Source organism: Schistocerca piceifrons, chromosome 1 (genome assembly GCF_021461385.2).
Source record: "Schistocerca piceifrons isolate TAMUIC-IGC-003096 chromosome 1, iqSchPice1.1, whole genome shotgun sequence".
Taxonomy (NCBI): Eukaryota; Metazoa; Arthropoda; class Insecta; order Orthoptera; family Acrididae; genus Schistocerca; species Schistocerca piceifrons.
Genome location: NC_060138.1, coordinates 788559039 through 788577043, shown reverse-complemented (window position 1 = coordinate 788577043; position 18005 = coordinate 788559039). Strand labels below are relative to the sequence as shown.

Here is an 18005-nt window from a genome sequence, read left to right as displayed (position 1 = left end):
CAGATACACTATTAGAAATAATGAATGTAACAGGGAAAATAGAAAGACTTGAAATTATCTTTAAATTGTACAGAAACCAACTGCAATTATGAGTTAAAAGTACCTCAGGGGGAGTTAAGTAGAGAGTTAGGAGGACTGTAGCCTATCTCCCCCCCCCCTCCATGTTATTCAAACTGTGCACTCAGCAAGCAGTGAAGAAACCTGAGTAGAAGTTTGGAAAGGGAATTAAAGTTTGGGGAGAAGAAATTTAGTAATGATATTATAATTCCATCAGATATAGCAAAGGACTTGAAGATCAGTTGGGACTGCGACTGCTGTGCTCGGATGCAGGCTGAGATGGCATCCCTTTGCTCCCAGCTTCAGGCAGTATTGGCTTCGGTCACACAGCTTGAGGCTGTTGCCAATGGGCATCACTGTGGGGGTTCGGACGGGGGTTTGTCGGGGACGGCCAGCTCGTCCCACGCATCCCGTGATCGGACTACGGCTGTGGCTGCCCGGGATACTGCCCACATTGAGGCTGACCCCTCACCCGTGGTAGAGTGGGAGGTCGTCTTGAGGTGTGGCAGGGTGTGAAAGACGTTCTGGAGGGCTGAACGGAAGGCCTCTCCAGTTTGTCTGACGAACCGGTTTCAGGATCTGTCTCCAGCTGATACTGATCTTCGGCCGGACATGGCTGCTTGTCCTGTTCCAGAGGTTGCCCCTCAGTCTGCAAGATCCGGGCGGTCGCAGAGGGTGGGCTTACTGCTAGTTGGGAACTCCAATATGCCATGAAGGGTACAGAGTGCATCTGCTGGTGGTCGCTCATGTCGGCACCAATGATGTGTGTCACTATGGATCGGAGGAAATCCTCTCTGGCTTCCGGCGCTATCTGATTTGGTGAAGACTGCCAGTCTCACTAGCCTGATGAAAGCAGAGCTCACCATCTGCAGCATCGTCAACAGGACTGACTGCGGAACTTTGGTACAGAGCTGAGTGGAGGGTCTGCATTAGAGGCTGAGACGGTTCTGCAACTGTGTGGGCTGCAGATTCCTTGACTTGCGCAATAGGGTGGTGGAGTTTCGGGTTCTGCTGGATAGGTCAGGAGTCCACTACACCCAGCAGGGGGCTACACGGGTAGCAGGGGTTGTGTGGCATGGACTGGGCATTTTTTTTTTTTTTTTTAGGTTAGATGGCCTGGGGCACGTACAGAAAGGGCAACAGCTTCAAAGGGTGCGGGGCAAAGTCAGGACATGCGGGGACCAAGCAGCAATCGGTATTGTAATTGTAAACTGTCGAAGCTGCGTTGGTAAAGTACCCAAACTTCAAGCACTGATAGAAAGCAGCGAAGCTGAAATCGTTATAGGTATGGAAAGCTGGCTGAAGCCAAGGTAAATTCTGCCGAAATTTTTACAAAGGTGTTTAGAAAGGATAGATTGCATGCAACCGGTGGTGGTGTGTTTATCACTGTTAGTAGCAGTTTATCCTGTAGTGAAATAGAAGTGGATAGTCCCTGTGAATTATTATGGGTGGAGGTTATGCTCAACAACTGAGCTAGGTTAATAATTGGCTCCTTTTACCGACCTCCCGACTCAGCAGCATTAGTGGCAGAACAACTGAGAGAAAATCTGGAATACATTTCACATAAATTTCCTCAGCATGTTATAGTCCTAGGTGGAGATTTCAATTTACCAGATATAGACTGGGACACTCAGATGTTTAGGACGGGTGGTAGGAACAGAGCATCGAGTGACATTATACTGAGTGCACTATCCGAAAATTACCTCGAGCAATTAAACAGAGAACCGACTTGTGGAGATAACGTCTTGGACCTACTGATAACAAACAGACCCAAACTTTTCGACTCTGTAAGTGCAGAACAGGGAATCAGTGATCATAAGGCCGTTGCAACATCCCTGAATGTGGAAGTAAATAGGAATATAAAAAAAGGGAGGAAGGTTTATCTGTTTAGCAAGAGTAATAGGAGGCAGATTTCAGACTACCTAACAGATCAAAATGAAAATTTCTGTTCTGACACTGACAATGTTGAGTGTTTATGGAAAAAGTTCAAGGCAGTCGTAAAATGCGTTTTAGACAAGTACGTGTCGAGTAAAACTGTGAGGGACAGGAAAAACCCACTGTGGTTCAACAACAAAGTTAGGAAACTACGGCGAAAGCAAAGAGAGCTTCACTGCAAGTTTAAATGCAGCCAAAACCTCTCAGACAAACGGAACCTAAACGATGTCAAAGTTAGCACAAGGAGGGCTATGCGTGAAGCGTTCAGTGAATTCGAAAGTAAAATTCTATGTACCGACTTCACAGAAAATCCTAGGAAGTTCTGGTCTTACGTTAAATCAGTAAGTGGATCGAAACAGCATATCCAGACACTCTGGGATGATGATGGCATTGAAACAGAGGATGCCACGCATAAAGCGGAAATACTGAACACCTTTTTCCAAAGCTGTTTCACAGAGGAAGACCGCACTGCAGTTCCTTCTCTAAAACCTCGCACAAACGAAAAAATGTCTGACATCGAAATAAGTGTCCAAGGAGTAGAAAAGCAACTGAAATCACTCAACAGAGGAAAGTCCACTGGACCTGATGGGATACCAATTCGATTCTACACAGAGTACCCGAAAGAACTTGCCCCCCCCCCCCCCCCCCCCTCTTTCTAACAGCCGTATACCACAAGTCTCTAGAGGAACGGAAGGTTCCAAATGATTAGAAAAGAGCACAGGTAGTCCCAGTTTTCAAGAAGGGTTGTCGAGCATTTGCGCAAAACTATAGGCCTATATCTCTGACATCGATCCGTTGTAGAATTTTAGAACATGTTTTTTGCTCGCATATCATGTCATTTCTGGAAACCCAGAATCTACTCTGTAGGAATCAACATGGAGTCCAGAAACAGTGATTGTGTGAGACCCAACTCGCTTTATTTGTTCATGAGACCCAGAAAATATTAGATACAGGCTCCCAGGTAGATGCCATTTTCCTTGACTTCTGAAAGGCTTTCGATACAGTTTCACACTGTCGCCTGGTAAACAAACTAACAGCCTATGGAATATCAGACCAGCTGTGTGGCTGGATTGAAGAGTTTTTAGCAAACAGAACACAGCATGTTGTTCTCAATGGAGAGACGTCTACAGATGTTAAAGTAACCTCTGGTGTGCCACACGGGAGTGTTATGGGACCATTGCTTTTCACAATATATATAAATGACCTAGTAGATAGTGTCGGATGTTCCATGTAGCTTTTTGCAGATGATGCTGTAGTATACAGAGAAGTTGCAGCATTAGAAAATGGCAGCAAAATGCAGGAAGATCTGCAGCGGATAGGCACTTGGTGCAGGAAGTGGCAACTGACCCTTAACATAGACCAACGTAATGTATTGTGAATATATAGAAAGAAGGATCCTTTATTGTATGATCATATGATAGCGGAACAAACACTGATAGCAGTTACTTCTGTAAAATATCTGGGAGTATGTGTAAAAACGATTTGAAGTGGAATGATCATATAAAGTTAACTGTTCGTAAGGCAGGTGCCAGGTTGAGATTCATTGGGAGAGTCCTTAGAAAATGTAGTCCATCAACAAAGGAGGTGGCTTACAAAACACTCGTTCGACCTGTACTTGAGTATTGCTCATCAGTGTGGTATCCGTACCAGGTCGGGTTGACAGAGGAGATAGAGAAGATCCAAAGAAGAGCGGTGCATTTTGTCACAGGGTTATTTGGTAAGCGTGATAGTGTTACGGAGATGTTTAGCAAACTCAAGTGGCAGACTCTGCAAGAGAGGTGCTCTGCATTGCGGTGTAGCTTGCTGTCCAGGTTTCGAGAGGGTGAGTTTCTGGATGAGGTATTGAATATATTGCTTCCCCCTACTTATACCTCCAGAGGAGATCACGAATGTAAAATTAGAGAGATTGAAACGCGCACGGAGGCTTTCCGGCTGTCGTTCTTCCCGCGAACCATACGCGACTGGAACAGGAAAGGGAGGTAATGACAGTGGAACGTAAAATGCCCTCCGCCACACACCATTGGGTGGCTTGCGGAGTATAAATGTAGATGTAGATGATTGGAATGGATAGTCTTGAAAACAGAACACGAGATGAATATCTGCAAAGTAAAACAAGGGTAATGGAATGTACTCAAATTAAATCAGATATGCTGAGGGAATTTTACTGGGAAATGAGACACTATATGTAGTAGATGAGTTTTGTTATTTGGGCTTCAAAATAATTGATGATGACCAAAGAAGAGAGGATATAAAACAAAGCCTAGCAATAACAGTAAATGCATTTCTGAGAAATGGAAATTTGTTAACATCAAATATAAATTTCAGAGTTAGGATGTCTTTCCTGAAGATATTTGCCAGGAAGTGAAAAATGGTTAATAAGCAGTCCAAAATATGTTTTTGAAATGTAATGCTACAGAAGGATGCTGAAGTTTAAACAGATAGATCAAATTACTATTGAGGTGGTACTGAATCACACTGCAGAGAAAATAAATTTGTAGTACGACTTCACTAAACAAAGGGACTGGCAGACATGACACATACTGAGGAATAATCAGTTTGATAATGAAGGGAACTGTGGGGATGAAAGGGATGAGTGAAACAACTGACTACTATAAGCAGGTTCAAGTGTTACACAGACAAGAAGATGCTTACATAGGAAAGACGAGTGTGGAAGCAGCATCAAACCAGCCACCCAACTGAAGACCCCAACAATAGTCAGAATCACTGCCTATACTTACAGCTATCATCACACAATCTCCTTTACCAAGAAACTTTCCAAAATAGCATATATCAGAGATTGTATAACTGAGTCCTGCAAATGGGCTGGGAATTTAGTGGCTGGGAACGTGGTATTTATCATCCGATGACTTTTTGAATTTTGAAGGTTTTTTTATAGTTATCTTGAGAATAACATTGTCAATTTAATACCATACAAAATCCACCATTAAAAATTAATTTATACTTACTTTGGGGCAAGGCGTATTGCTCCGAAAACAGCTCCCCCCACACACATAGGTAATTTGTTTTGTATTGCTTCTATCCACTTTACTGTCACTTCACCTGAAATATGTATAAAGAAAGGTTCATGTTATAGTGGAGATGAACACAGAAAAAGGATTATTGATAGGGAAGGAAGTAAAGGTAACCAAATATGTTGAGGATGTATTGTTCAGCGAACAGTACTCACTCGAACTCGGGACCTTAGTCTCGGTCTGGCACCCAGTTTTAATCTGCCAGGAAATTTCATACCAGCACACATTCTGCTGCAGAGTGAAAATCTCATTCTGGGAACAGTACTCACTATATAAACAAGGAAGCAATGGCCCATACTTGTTCTTACTTCAGCTTTGCCTGTGCTGTTTAAACAATGAATCCACTTTCCCTTCAAGTTTTGCCTCAGGTTTTCAAGACAAGATTTTTAGTTGTGCTTTCTAGAGCATTTCAGTCCTGAAGTCAACAATTCAGTGCTCACTGGACACTCATCTTCTTGAGACTATATTCATATTTTCCCATACACACGACACTCCTGTTTCAACAATCGAACAAATCACAATGCAGTGGTATAGAAAGTATCTAATCTGCAGTACTTGTTTGAACATGCATAAATCCATTTAACCAGAAGTAAATTATCTTGAGCGCTGCTGGAGTGTTTCGATCAACTTCCTCCACTGACCATGTATGAGAACTCTGATCCACTTTCTTAAACAACAAGTATTTATCACTTAACAACATGAAGGAAAAGGAAGATAAGTGTTTAACATCAAGTCAATAATAAGGTCATTATAGAGGGAAAACAACCTCAGATTGGACAGGTAAATCATATTCTTGTCAATTTCTTGTGTGATTTAGGGAAATCATGGAAAACCTAAACAGGGAGGGGGTTTTGAACCACTGCCCTCCCAAATGTGAGTCCAGTGTCTTACCAACAAATTTGTCTTACTCTGTCCCAATGCAACTGTCATATATATCCATTTCAACCAATATCACTAAAGATACCTGCCAATAAGTAATTCCTTGTTTCACCTGTTTCAATAAATAATGTTGCAATGCTTCTGCTTAGTGACAACTGCGTTAGAATGAATCTTTTACACTGCACTGGACATGCACTTTCTTTTAAACTTTTTGTCAGATTAAAACTATGCAATGATCAAAACTCAGATCTAGAACCTTAGTTTTTGCGGGCAATGCCCTTACTGACAGAACTTCCTATGCACGACCCAGGACCCGTCTTCATAACTTCCATACTGGCAGTAACACTATCCTACCTTCCAACACAGAGGCCCTCATATATATTCTGTTCAGCTAGAATTCCTGAAAGAAAGGCAGTGTTATACACCCATTGTGCATAAACACAAAGCTTATGACAGTCATTATACAACAGTGTTGCCAATGAAATGGTTTTTCAATGAAAGCCATCTAAATGTGTTACAAAGTCTGTGATAATGGAATTTAACACCAGGAAACATATTATGCATATGCAATGATTTTGAAAACGAAAAAATTGGATAACATTCTTGCGAATCACAATTACATGTAGATTTCTCACTATGTAACCTGTCTAAAATCATATCTCTCATAAACATGATTATCAAACACTGTGAGGATATATAAGTGCTAAAAATTGCATATCAGGCATTGTTGTTATCAAATTTAAGCTATGCAGTAGAAATATCAAGTGCAACTATAGAAGCAAATGTAAACACATTACTAACACTGCAAAAAAAGCTGACATAATTGTGGTGCAAAACCCAGTCATATATGTAACTTGTTTCCTGAATTCGGAGTGCTCGCTACTGTTAAGTTTACATATTTTAAAAGTAATATTGCTTCCACAAACAATAAAACCAAATTTAACGTGTTACCTACACCAACAATAGACTAGACTAAAAACAAAACACTGTACAAACACCTGAATAGCATTATACAAAAAACTATGGTATGCTGGGCTGAAGTTTGCAAATGTGCTACCTAAAAATCTCACAATTGTGACTGTGATTGTGATTTGCATTTGTTCCATAAATTACATTTTGTACAGCTTTGTACTTGTAACATAGGGCACCCTACTACCAAATTAAAAGGTCATCATAAACAAATTCTGACAGAAGATCCATTTTATTCACTAGTAAGAGCTCTGTCTTGTCATGCAAAATAAACAGAAATTTTATTTTTGCAGGTCTTTCGGTTTCATACTATCAAGTAATCCAGAATTCTTTTTCGTTACTGAGGAAGCAGCAGCTTTTTTCTAAGTAGTGACTTTCGTTCCAATTACTAAGTTAAATTTAGTTGTCATAATAACAAACAGCATTAAGCAATATAGTAATAGTTTATACTTAATACAGTGTAGAGATAAAGTTTCTGAGGGTTGTGTCTCTTTTGGTAACATACCCCCACAGTTATTCTTCTTGATGGGATCTACAGGCCACACTGAATTAATGAAAAATAGAACAGAAATAATTTAGGAGTAAGTGCAACAACTCACTACATTATAGAGGAGTTGAGTTACCGACAGGCACATGAGCAAGACTGAAAACTTCACTATCTTTCAGACGAATCCTTTTTTGAATTGTTTACACCTCTACATTCTGGTGAGTTCTTGCCTTTACTCCTAAATTATTTACATTCTGCCAGAATTATCCATACCATAAAAATAGAATAAATGTTTTTCAGGCATATGCAATAAACAATAAATGCATATTACAAAACAAGAACAATATAAAGAATGGGATGTAGCACACTAACATGACACTGACACAAATAAAACATTGGAATTTTAATTAACAGTTTCAGTTTTCACAATATAGTCCATAATGGATCTACACTGCTTCTATTAAAATTACTACACCAAGAAGAAATGCAGATGATAAATGGGTATTCATTGGACAAATATATTATACTAGAACTGACATGTGATTACATTTTCACGCAATTTGGGTGCATAGATCCTGAGAAATCAGTACCCACAACAACCACTAAAAGGTTTCAGATAGATTATATAATGGTAACACAGAGATTTAGGAACCAGATTTTAAATTGTAAGACATTTCCAGGGGCAGATGTGGACTCTGACCACAATCTATTGGTTATGAACTGTAGATTAAAACTGAAGAAACTGCAAAAAGCTGGGAATTAAAGGAGATGGGACCTGGATAAATTGAAAGAACCAAAGGTTGTACAGAGTTTCAGGGAGAGCATAAGGGAACAATTGACAGGAATGGGGGAAAGAAATACAGTAGAAGAAGAATGGGTAGCTTTGAGGAATGAAATAGTGATGGCCGCAGAGGATCAAGAAGGTAAAAAGACGAGGGCTAGTTGAAATCCTTGGGTAACAGAAGAGATACTGAATTTAATTGATGAAAGGAGAAAATACAAAAATGCAGTAAGTGAAGCAGGCAAAAAGGAATACAAACGTCTCAAAAATGAGATCGACAGGAAGTGCAAAATAGCTAAGTAGGGATGGCTAGAGGACAAATGTAAGGATGTAGAGGCTTATCTCACTAGGGGTAAGATAGATACTGCCTATAGGAAAATTAAAGAGACCTTTGGAGAAAAGAGAGCCACTTGTATGAATATCAAGACCTCAGATGGAAACACAGTTCTAACCAAAGAAGGGAAAGCAGAAAGGTGGAAGGAGTATATAGTGGGTCTACACAGGGGTGATGTTCTTGAGGACAATATTATGGAAATGGAAGAGAATGTAGATGAAGATGAAATGGGAGATATGATACTGCATGAAGAGTTTGACAGAGCACTGAAAGACCTGAGCCGAAACAAGGCCCCGGGAATAGACAACATTCCATTAGAACTACTGACGGCCTTGGGAGAGCCAGTCCTGACAAAACTCTACTATCTGGTGAGCAAGATGTATGAGACAGGCGAAATTCCCTCAGACTTCAAGAAGAATATAGTAATTCCAATACCAAAGAAACCGGTGTTGACAGATATGAAAATTACCGAACTATCAGTTTAATAAGTCACAGTTCCAAAATACTAACATCAACAACAGCAAAACGAGGATAATGGAATGTAGGTGAATCAAATCGGGTGATGCCGAGGGAATTAGATTAGGAAATGAGACACTTAAAGTAGTAAAGGAGTTTTGCTATTTGGGGAGCAAAATAACTGATGATGGTCGAAGTAGAGAGGATATAAAATGTAGACTGGCAATGGCAAGGAAAGCGTTTCTGAAGAAGAGAAATTTGTTAACATCGAGTATTGATTTAAGTGTCAGAAAGTCATTTCTGAAAGTATTTGTATGGAGTGTAGCCATGTATGGAAGTGAAACATGGACGATATATAGTTTAGACAAGAAGAGAATAGAAGCTTTCGAAATGTGGTGCTAAAAAAGAATGATGAAGATTAGATGGGTAGATCACGTAACTAATGAGGAGGTATTGAATAGAATTGGGGAGAAGAGGAGTTTGTGGCACAACTAGACTAGAAGAAGGGATCGGTTGGTAGGACATGTTCTGAGGCATCAAGGGATCACCAATTTGGTACTGGAGGGCAGCGTGGAGGGTAAAAATCATAGAGGGAGACCAAGAGATTTAATACACTAAGCAGATTCAGAAGGCTGTAGGCTGCAGTAGGTACTGGGAGATGAAGAAGCTTGCACAGGATGGAGTAGCATGGAGAGCTGCATCAAACCAGTCTCAGGACTGAAGACCACAACAACAACAACAACAACCACCTCTGGCCGTAATAATGGCCTTGATATGCCTGGACATTGAGTCAAACAGAGCTAGGATGGCGTGTACAGGTACAGCTGCCATTGCAGCTTCAACACCATACCACAGTTCATCAAGAGTAGTGACTGGCATATTGTGACGAGCCAGTTGCTCGGCCACCATTGACCAGACATTTTCAATTGGTGAGAGATCTGGAGAATGTGCTGGCCAGGGCAGCAGTCAATCATTTTCTGTATCCAGAAAGGCCGGTACAGGACCTGCAACATGTGGTCGTGCATTATCCTGCTGAAATGTAGGGTTTCGCACGGATCAAATGAAGGGTAGAGCCACGGGTCGTAACACATCTGAAATGTAACGTCCACTGTTCAAAGTGCCGTCAATGCGAACAAGAGGTGATCGAGACGTGTAACCAATGGCACCCCATACCATCACGCCGGGTGATACGCCAGTACGGCGATGACGAATACATGCTTCCATGTGCGCCCATTGCGATGTCGCCAAACACGGATGCGACCATCATGATGCTGTAAACAGAACCTAGATTCATCTGAAAAAATGACGTTTTGCCATTCGTGCACCCTGGTTCATCGTTGAGTACACTGTTGCAGGCACTCCTGTCTGTGATGCAGCGTCACAGGTAACTGCAGCATGGTCTTCGAGCTGATAGTCCATGCTGCTGCAAACATCTTCGAACTGTTCGTGCAGATGGTTGTTGTCTTGCAAACGTCCCCATCTGTTGACTCAGGGATCGAGACGTGGCTGCATGATCCATTACAGCCATGCAGATAAGATGCCTGTCATCTTGACTGCTAGTGATACAAGGCCGTTGGGATACAGCATGGCGTTCCGTATTACCCTCCTGAACCCACCGATTCCATATTCTGCTAACAGTCATTGGATCTCGACCAACACGAGCAGCAAAGTTGCGATACAATAAACCGCAATCATGATAGGCTACAATCCGACCTTTATCAAAGTCAGAAACATGATGGTACGCATTTCTCCTCCTTACACGAGGCATCACAACAACGTTTCATCAGGCAATGCTGGTCAACTGCTGTTTGTGTATGAGAAATCGGTTGGAAACTTTCCTCATGTCAGCATGTTGTAGGTGTCATCACCAGCGCCAACCTTGTGTGAATGCTCTGAAAAGCTAATCATTTGCATATCACAGCATCTTCTTCCTGTCGGTTAAATTTCACGTCTGTAGCACGTCATCTTCGTGGTGTAGCAGTTTTAATGGCCAGTAGTGTAATTAATGAATAAAACATGGCTGCACTGAAGATAACTGCCATTAGTGAAAACATTAGGAAAATACCGAATGAGTAGTTTCAAGGAAAGGACATTGATGGATATGATAAGCATTCAGTAAGTAATGCAACACTTTTTTTTCTCTGCCAATTTTGGCTGGAAAAAAAAATGCAGAATTTGTTGTAGGACATCAAGAAATATTCCCCTATAGCTTCATGAAGTTCCAATAGGTGGCAGTGCTATACTTAGCCTTCAAAATGGCACCTGTAATGGAGGTGCATTCCAAGGAGAGAGCTGTGATTGAGTTTCTTTTTGCAGAAAACCAGAGCATCATAGATATTCATAGACACTTACAGAATGTCTACAGAGACCTGACAGTGAACAAAAACACAGTGAGTCATTGTGTGAGGCATCTGTCATCATCACAATAAGGTCACCAAATTAATCTGATCTCCTACATGCCAGATAGTTGCACAGAGCTGTGACTCCTGAAATGTTGGAATGTGCGATCACTCTCATTCGAGGTGGTTGATGGATTACAATCAAACACCTTGCTGCATGTCTAGATGTCTCTGTCAGTATTGCTGACACACTCGTCCAACAATTGGGATACTAAAAGATGTTTACCCGCTGGTACCTAACACAGCACCATAAAGAGCAATGAAGGGCCATCTGTGCGGAGTTGCCTCCACATTACTCAGCTTATCTTCACAATTTTCTGTTGAAAATCATTATATGTGATGGAACATGGGTTCATTATATAGAACTGGAAACAAGACAGCAATCCATGGAGTAGCTCCATATCACCTCTCCTCCGAAAAAAAAGTTCAGAGCCACACCCTCAGCCAGTAAACTCATGGCGTCTATTCTGTTTTATCAAACAATTGTCAACTTTGAAGTACATTGAGCTACACTCTGGATATTGAAGAAATTACTTCAATGTGTTCATCACCACAAAAATGCAAACGAACTGCTCCTTCTCTGTGACAATGCAAGGCCTCACACAGATCTGTGCAAGTGAGAGGTGGTCAGAAAACTTCCCTGGACTTTTCTTCCTCATCCACCCTACAGTCCAGATCTCACACCTTCAGACTTCCATCTGTGTGGCCCAATGAAGGATGCACTCCATAGGAAGCAGTACGTGGATGATGGGAAGGCTACGGATGCTACAAGACATTGACTCCAACATTGACCAGTATAGTGGTACCCTGCAGGTATACAGCCCCTCCCAATAAGGTGGCATAAGGCAGTCACATCAAACAGAGATTATGTTGAAAAATAGAGTTTTGTAGCCAAAAGAATGGGGAATAATATGGTGGATTGGAATCCTGAATAAAACCAACCTGCTTTCAGAAAAAAAAGTGCTGCATTACTCATGGAACACACCTCATACATGTAAATAAGCAATATGCTAAACACCAAAGAAGTTAAGAGAAGAAAATAAAATGCTGCATTATTATAGAAACAAACTAATTAAGAGAACAAATAAATGTAGAAACATAGACTGAAGAGGTGGGTAAACATAAAACAATTTGCAGTGAGGCATCTGAAAGTGAACTGTTGGTATTTTGCAAACAAAATAATAAACATGAAGGCTCACAAGAAAGAAACTGTACTTTTAACACATGCTGTTTCTTAAACATAACTATGGTGTAAGGAAAGTTTACACTCATGAACTGAAAGAAATGACATTGATTTTTAGGACATTGGACTTTAGTAATGGTAATTTAGAAGAATTTAACATGATAGTCATACCTTCACAGCCTGCAGAGATTAAACGGAGCAGTCTCCATAATTGGAAGAATGTCTTTAATTAACAATGTTTAATTTAATCCTGAAATGTATGACTTACAATCATTGTGTTATATCTTATATACTCAATATCAAGACTAACCAGCATTTAGTCTTCCCTAATCAGTTTCATGTATATCTGTATCCAAAAACTACAAAGTCTTTCATACTTTTTCTTGTATTAATTTTTTTTCTGAAACTTTATATCTTTATAATCACTGTTGCCTCAATGTAGTAAATACGTGACAGTAAAAAAAAATGATAATAGAAATCCTGATAATAGAAATCCCTGTTTGCTTGAAAGTCAAATATTTTGTATGTGGAGTGTGTGTCTAAACACCGTTAAAAGGTATGTCGTACCCTAAAACAATCTTTTCTATTAGTGTTTCATGTTAGGAGGGAAGTTGAGATTTTTAAGTCCGTTTAAAACCTTTACACATTAATATTTGAAAGAAAACTTTAAGTGTATACATTTTTTCTGTGAATGTTTCCTGCAGCAATTTAAAATCACCTAAATTTGCTGCACTGTTACAACATCCTGATTTAGATGTTCATGGTTTCCCTAATTCATCCCACGAAAATAAAAGGTTCTCTTATTTTCAATTACATATCTTGTGTAAAAGATACTGCTCCTAAAATTAAATTGAATTTTATTATTAAAATTAATAAGAAATTACCTATTTACACGTACCAAGCATGTTTGTTGGCATTCCTAGGATTGCATGAACTAGATCGTGCACCTCTCGGTACCTCTGAATAACATATGCCAATTCCACATCATCAATGAATTGAACCATTAAACGAGAGTCAGGACCAACTTTCTATAAAAAAATAAATATAAACCATTATCACAGAAAAATTATGACAGCTGTTGGCATTTTGACATAAAAACTCATGTCTAAGTAAGATCCAAATGCTGGCACATTAATTTGATTATACTCTTCTTAACTGGTGTAAGCAGAACTAGTACATCACTGTTTAGCCTCACTTAGGTAGCAATGTAGCGTTCCAAATCAGTTACTGACAGCTGCATTTATTTGTTAGTGTATATAGCTAATAGTGGTTCATTTATGATGTATTACTGAGGTGTGCAGCTGTCTTTGTCAGTGACACAGAACAATATTTGCATTGCAAATGCAAAGTATATGATTTACTTGATTATTCTTAATTTACACATTCAGGTTTAAATTATTATTTAGATTTAGTCCTAGAAAACTGACAGATTCCACTTTTTCTTTGCCATTTTTATGGCCTATTCTAATTTCTGGGCATTTTCAGTGTTGGGGCCTGAACTGTACCATATGCGTTATTGAGATGTTTAAACAGTCAATATGTTTAGCTGTAACCATGTTTCTAAGCTATCTGAGTATTAATGATGTAGCCAGGGATCTTTTATGCTTCAAAATTTTCAATTAAAACATGAGTATCGCATGCAGATAGAAGTGATGGAAAGCTGACATTGATGGGCAAGTTATTAACATGTAACAGAAAGAGAACAGGGTCAAGAATAAAGCCATGAGGGACTCCTTGCGCTATTATTCCACCATTCTGAAAGACAATTTCAAGAGGTAACTAATTTCTACTGTTGCATAGATACAAACTAAGCCACTGTTATACTTGTGAATAGTAAGGTGTATTATACCAAGCTGAAGGCATCAGTGAGGTCACAGAAGATTTCTGACACTTCATTATTTTTGTAGTAAGCTATTAACCCTATTAACAAAGTTATTTATAGAATCTACTGTGGTTTGTTTTTCCTTTGCTGCAGACCAAATTGGTTGGTCAAAATAGTCTCATGTTTTACAGTGACATTTTGTATCTGGACTGCAGAGAATGCCCATTTTTGAAAAGTGATTTAATTTTCATATATTGTCATATCTGGCAAATAACCTTGCTTAAGACATTGATTTATTAATTAATGCAGCCAGTGGATGATCTACTACTTTATATGCTAATTCAGTTATCTTTGTGGGTATCCCATTCCAACCTGTAGAAGTTTTGTTTCGTAGTGATGTGTAATATTTTCTATGTCTGTTGTTGAAACACATCTGAAATTACTACATTTATGTAAAATTCATTGAATCACTCTGACATGGTGTAGTGTTCAGGTGCAATCTTAGAAATTTCATAGTTAGAGACTTCAGCACCCAATTCAGACTTAATGGTGAACCACAGTACCTTTGAGTTATATTCTTATGTCTTGAATTTACCTACATTTTAATATTGGTTTTCCTGCCTTTAGAACATTCTTTACCAACATTTTATAGTGCTTGACATACATAATAAAAACAATGTCTCCACCACATTTTAGTTCTCTGTGTAGTTTACTTTTCTAGCATTAAAGATTTTTAGGCCATTAGTGATCCAGTAAGATTACTTAGCTTATTTGCTTCAATCTTTGTCTTCACTTGTTGTCCACCAGATGAACTGATAAGTGCTTTTAAAAATTTAAATAATTAAATCAGCACAGTTAATGTATCTTTATTCTCACTGGTCACTATGATGAAAATTGTCTTGCTGTTATGAAGTTGAATTTTTCCCATATAATAAGTCAGCAAGACTCTTATTTCTATAAATACTTGCTGCTGACTTTGTGGAGTTTTATTTATACATACTTTATAAATTAAAATAAAATTCATGTTCATTAAAACATACTTGAAAATTACATTCTTCATTTTAACAGTCCAAATCAGTCCTTCCTTTGTAAGGACTCCCTTTTTCTACAATAGCTAGTTGCTACCTTGAAATGTTCAGTTTTGTTTAAAATTTTTAAAACATCTTTGGTCAATCAATATTCATTCATTTAAACGCCATAACATTACTGAAATGACACACAAAAATTTGCAGGTCCAATTTTATGACTTGGGTTATCTGAAAAGTCAGCATTTTGACCAGCCATGTTATAGTGTATGATATATGCAGTTCCAGTTTTTTTTTTTTTGTAGTTTTAAGCACTTTTTTTTAGTAGATGACTCTCGTTCTAAGATTTTTATGGTCTTGTGTAAGTTTTCATCCCCATTACTAGTTATTAGTTTTTCTTACTTCTTAAAAGATGCTAAGTATCAGTTAACATTTTGTTGCTAACTATTTAAATGCAGGTCATCCTTACTAACTTCTTTGAATGCAGCATCTAATTTAATAACAGTGATCTTGGATCATTAATTAAAACTTCTGGGCTAAGAGGCCATTGTCAAACAGCAGAAATTCTTCCTCCTGATGTTTTGTTGACAACTGCAGCAACATCACCCGAATCAGTTTTAATTAATGAAGATGCTGGCCATGAGGGCTACACATTGGGAGTGACCTTGGATATTACATTTTATCCTCTCTCTATATTTCTCACTTACTATTGTGTATATTAAACCACTCATTACAATTGCAGAAGTTGTGTAAAAGTTTTAGCAGTTGGAATTATATTTCTTATTACACTCACGAGTTCTTCCTTACTGTTGCTATTAAGGGAATTTGTCCCCACATACATGATAGCACCTGTATAGTTCCTGCAGGATTATCTAGAGATCCTTCATTTGAGCTTAGTGTGTTGTTCAAGAGTTTTAGACCAAACTAACATGCACATAATGCTTTCTCAGTGCTGCACACATTGCTGGCCTCTCACTATTTAAATCTAACAATATGTTGCCTGTTGCATTATGATGATAAATGCTTGTTGGGAACTTTATTATGGGAACTAATCAAAAGCTACATGTTAACATTCTCGGTTAGTATTGTTGTTGTTGTGGTCTTCAGCCCTGAGACTGGTTTGATGCAACTCTCCATGCTACCCTATCCTGTGCAAGATTCTTCATCTCCCAGTACTTACTGCAACCCATATCCTTCTGAATCTGCTTAGTGTATTCACCTCTTGGTCTCCCTCTACTTTTACCCTCCATGCTGCCCTCCAATGCTAAATTTGTGATCCCTTGATGCCTCAGAACATGTCCTACTAACCGGTCCCTTCTTTTTGTCAAGCTGTGCCACATACTCCCCTTATCCCCAATTCTATTCAATACTTCATCATTAGTTATGTGATCTACCCATCTAATCTTCAGCATTCTTCTGTAGCACCACAATTCGAAAGCTTCTATTCTCTTCTTGTCCAAACTATTTATTGTCCATGTTTCACTTCCATACATGGCTACACTCCATACAAATACTTTCAGAAACGACTTCCTGACACTTAAATCTATACTCGATGTTAACAAATTTCTCTTCTTCAGAAACGCTTTCCTTGCCATTGCCAGTCTACATTTTATATCTTCTCTACTTCGACCATCATCAGTTATTTTGCTCCCCAAATAGCAAAACTCCTTTACTACTTTAAGTGTCTCATTTCCTAATCTAATTCCCTCAGCATCACTCGACTTAATTCGACCACATCCCATTATCCTCGTTTTGCTTTTGTTGATGTTCATCTTATATCCTCCTTTCAAGACACTGTCCATTCCGTTCAACTGCTCTTTCAAGTCCTTTGCTGTCTCTGATAGAATTACAATGTCATCGGCAAACCTCAAAGTTTTTATTTCTTCTCCATGGATTTTAATACCTACTCCGAATTTTTCTTTTGTTTCCTTTACTGCTTGCTCAATATACAGATTGAATAACATCGGGGAGAGGCTACAACCCTGTCTCACTCCCTTCCCAACCACTGCTTCCCTTTCATGTCCCTCAACTCTTATAACTGCCATCTGGTTTCTGTACAAATTGTAAATAGCCTTTCGTTCCCTGTATTTTACCCCTGCCACCTTTAGAATTTGAAAGAGAGTATTCCAGTCAGCATCGTCAAAAGCTTTCTCTAATTCTACAAATGCTAGAAACGTAGGTTTGCCTTTCCTTAATCTTTCTTCTAAGATAAGTCATAAGGTCAGTATTGGCTCGCGTGTTCCAACATTTCTACGGAATCCAAACTGATCTTCCCCGAGGTCGGCTTCTACCAGTTTTTCCATTCGTCTGTAATGAATTCGCATTAGTATTTTGCAGCTGTGACTTATTAAACTGTTGCAGCTGTGACTTATTAAACTGATAGTTCGGTAATTTTCACATCTGTCAACACCTGCTTTCTTTGGGATTGGAATTATTATATTCTTCTTGAAGACTGAGGGTATTTAGCCTGTCTCACACATCTTGCTCACCAGATAGTAGAGTTTTGTCAGGACTGGCTCTCCCAACGCCGTCAGTAGTTCTAATGGAATGTTGTCTATTCGCGGGGCCTTGTTTCGGCTCAGGTCTTTCAGTGCTCTGTCAAACTCTTCATGCAGTATCATATCTCCCATTTCATCTTCATCTACA

At 39.1% G+C, this 18005-nt stretch overlaps 1 protein-coding gene across 1 annotated transcript in view; it reads right to left on the bottom strand.

The window, feature by feature from the left end:
• Positions 1-18005, bottom strand: part of LOC124713135 (ubiquinone biosynthesis protein COQ4 homolog, mitochondrial) — a 117788-nt gene that overhangs the window by 2416 nt on the left and 97367 nt on the right. Inside the window, exons 4-5 of the mRNA XM_047242926.1 lie at positions 13411-13540; positions 4959-5052 (exon numbers count right to left, since the gene is read on the bottom strand). Of these exons, the coding sequence (XP_047098882.1) occupies positions 4959-5052; positions 13411-13540 (224 nt within the window). The remainder of the gene's footprint in view (positions 1-4958; positions 5053-13410; positions 13541-18005) is intronic.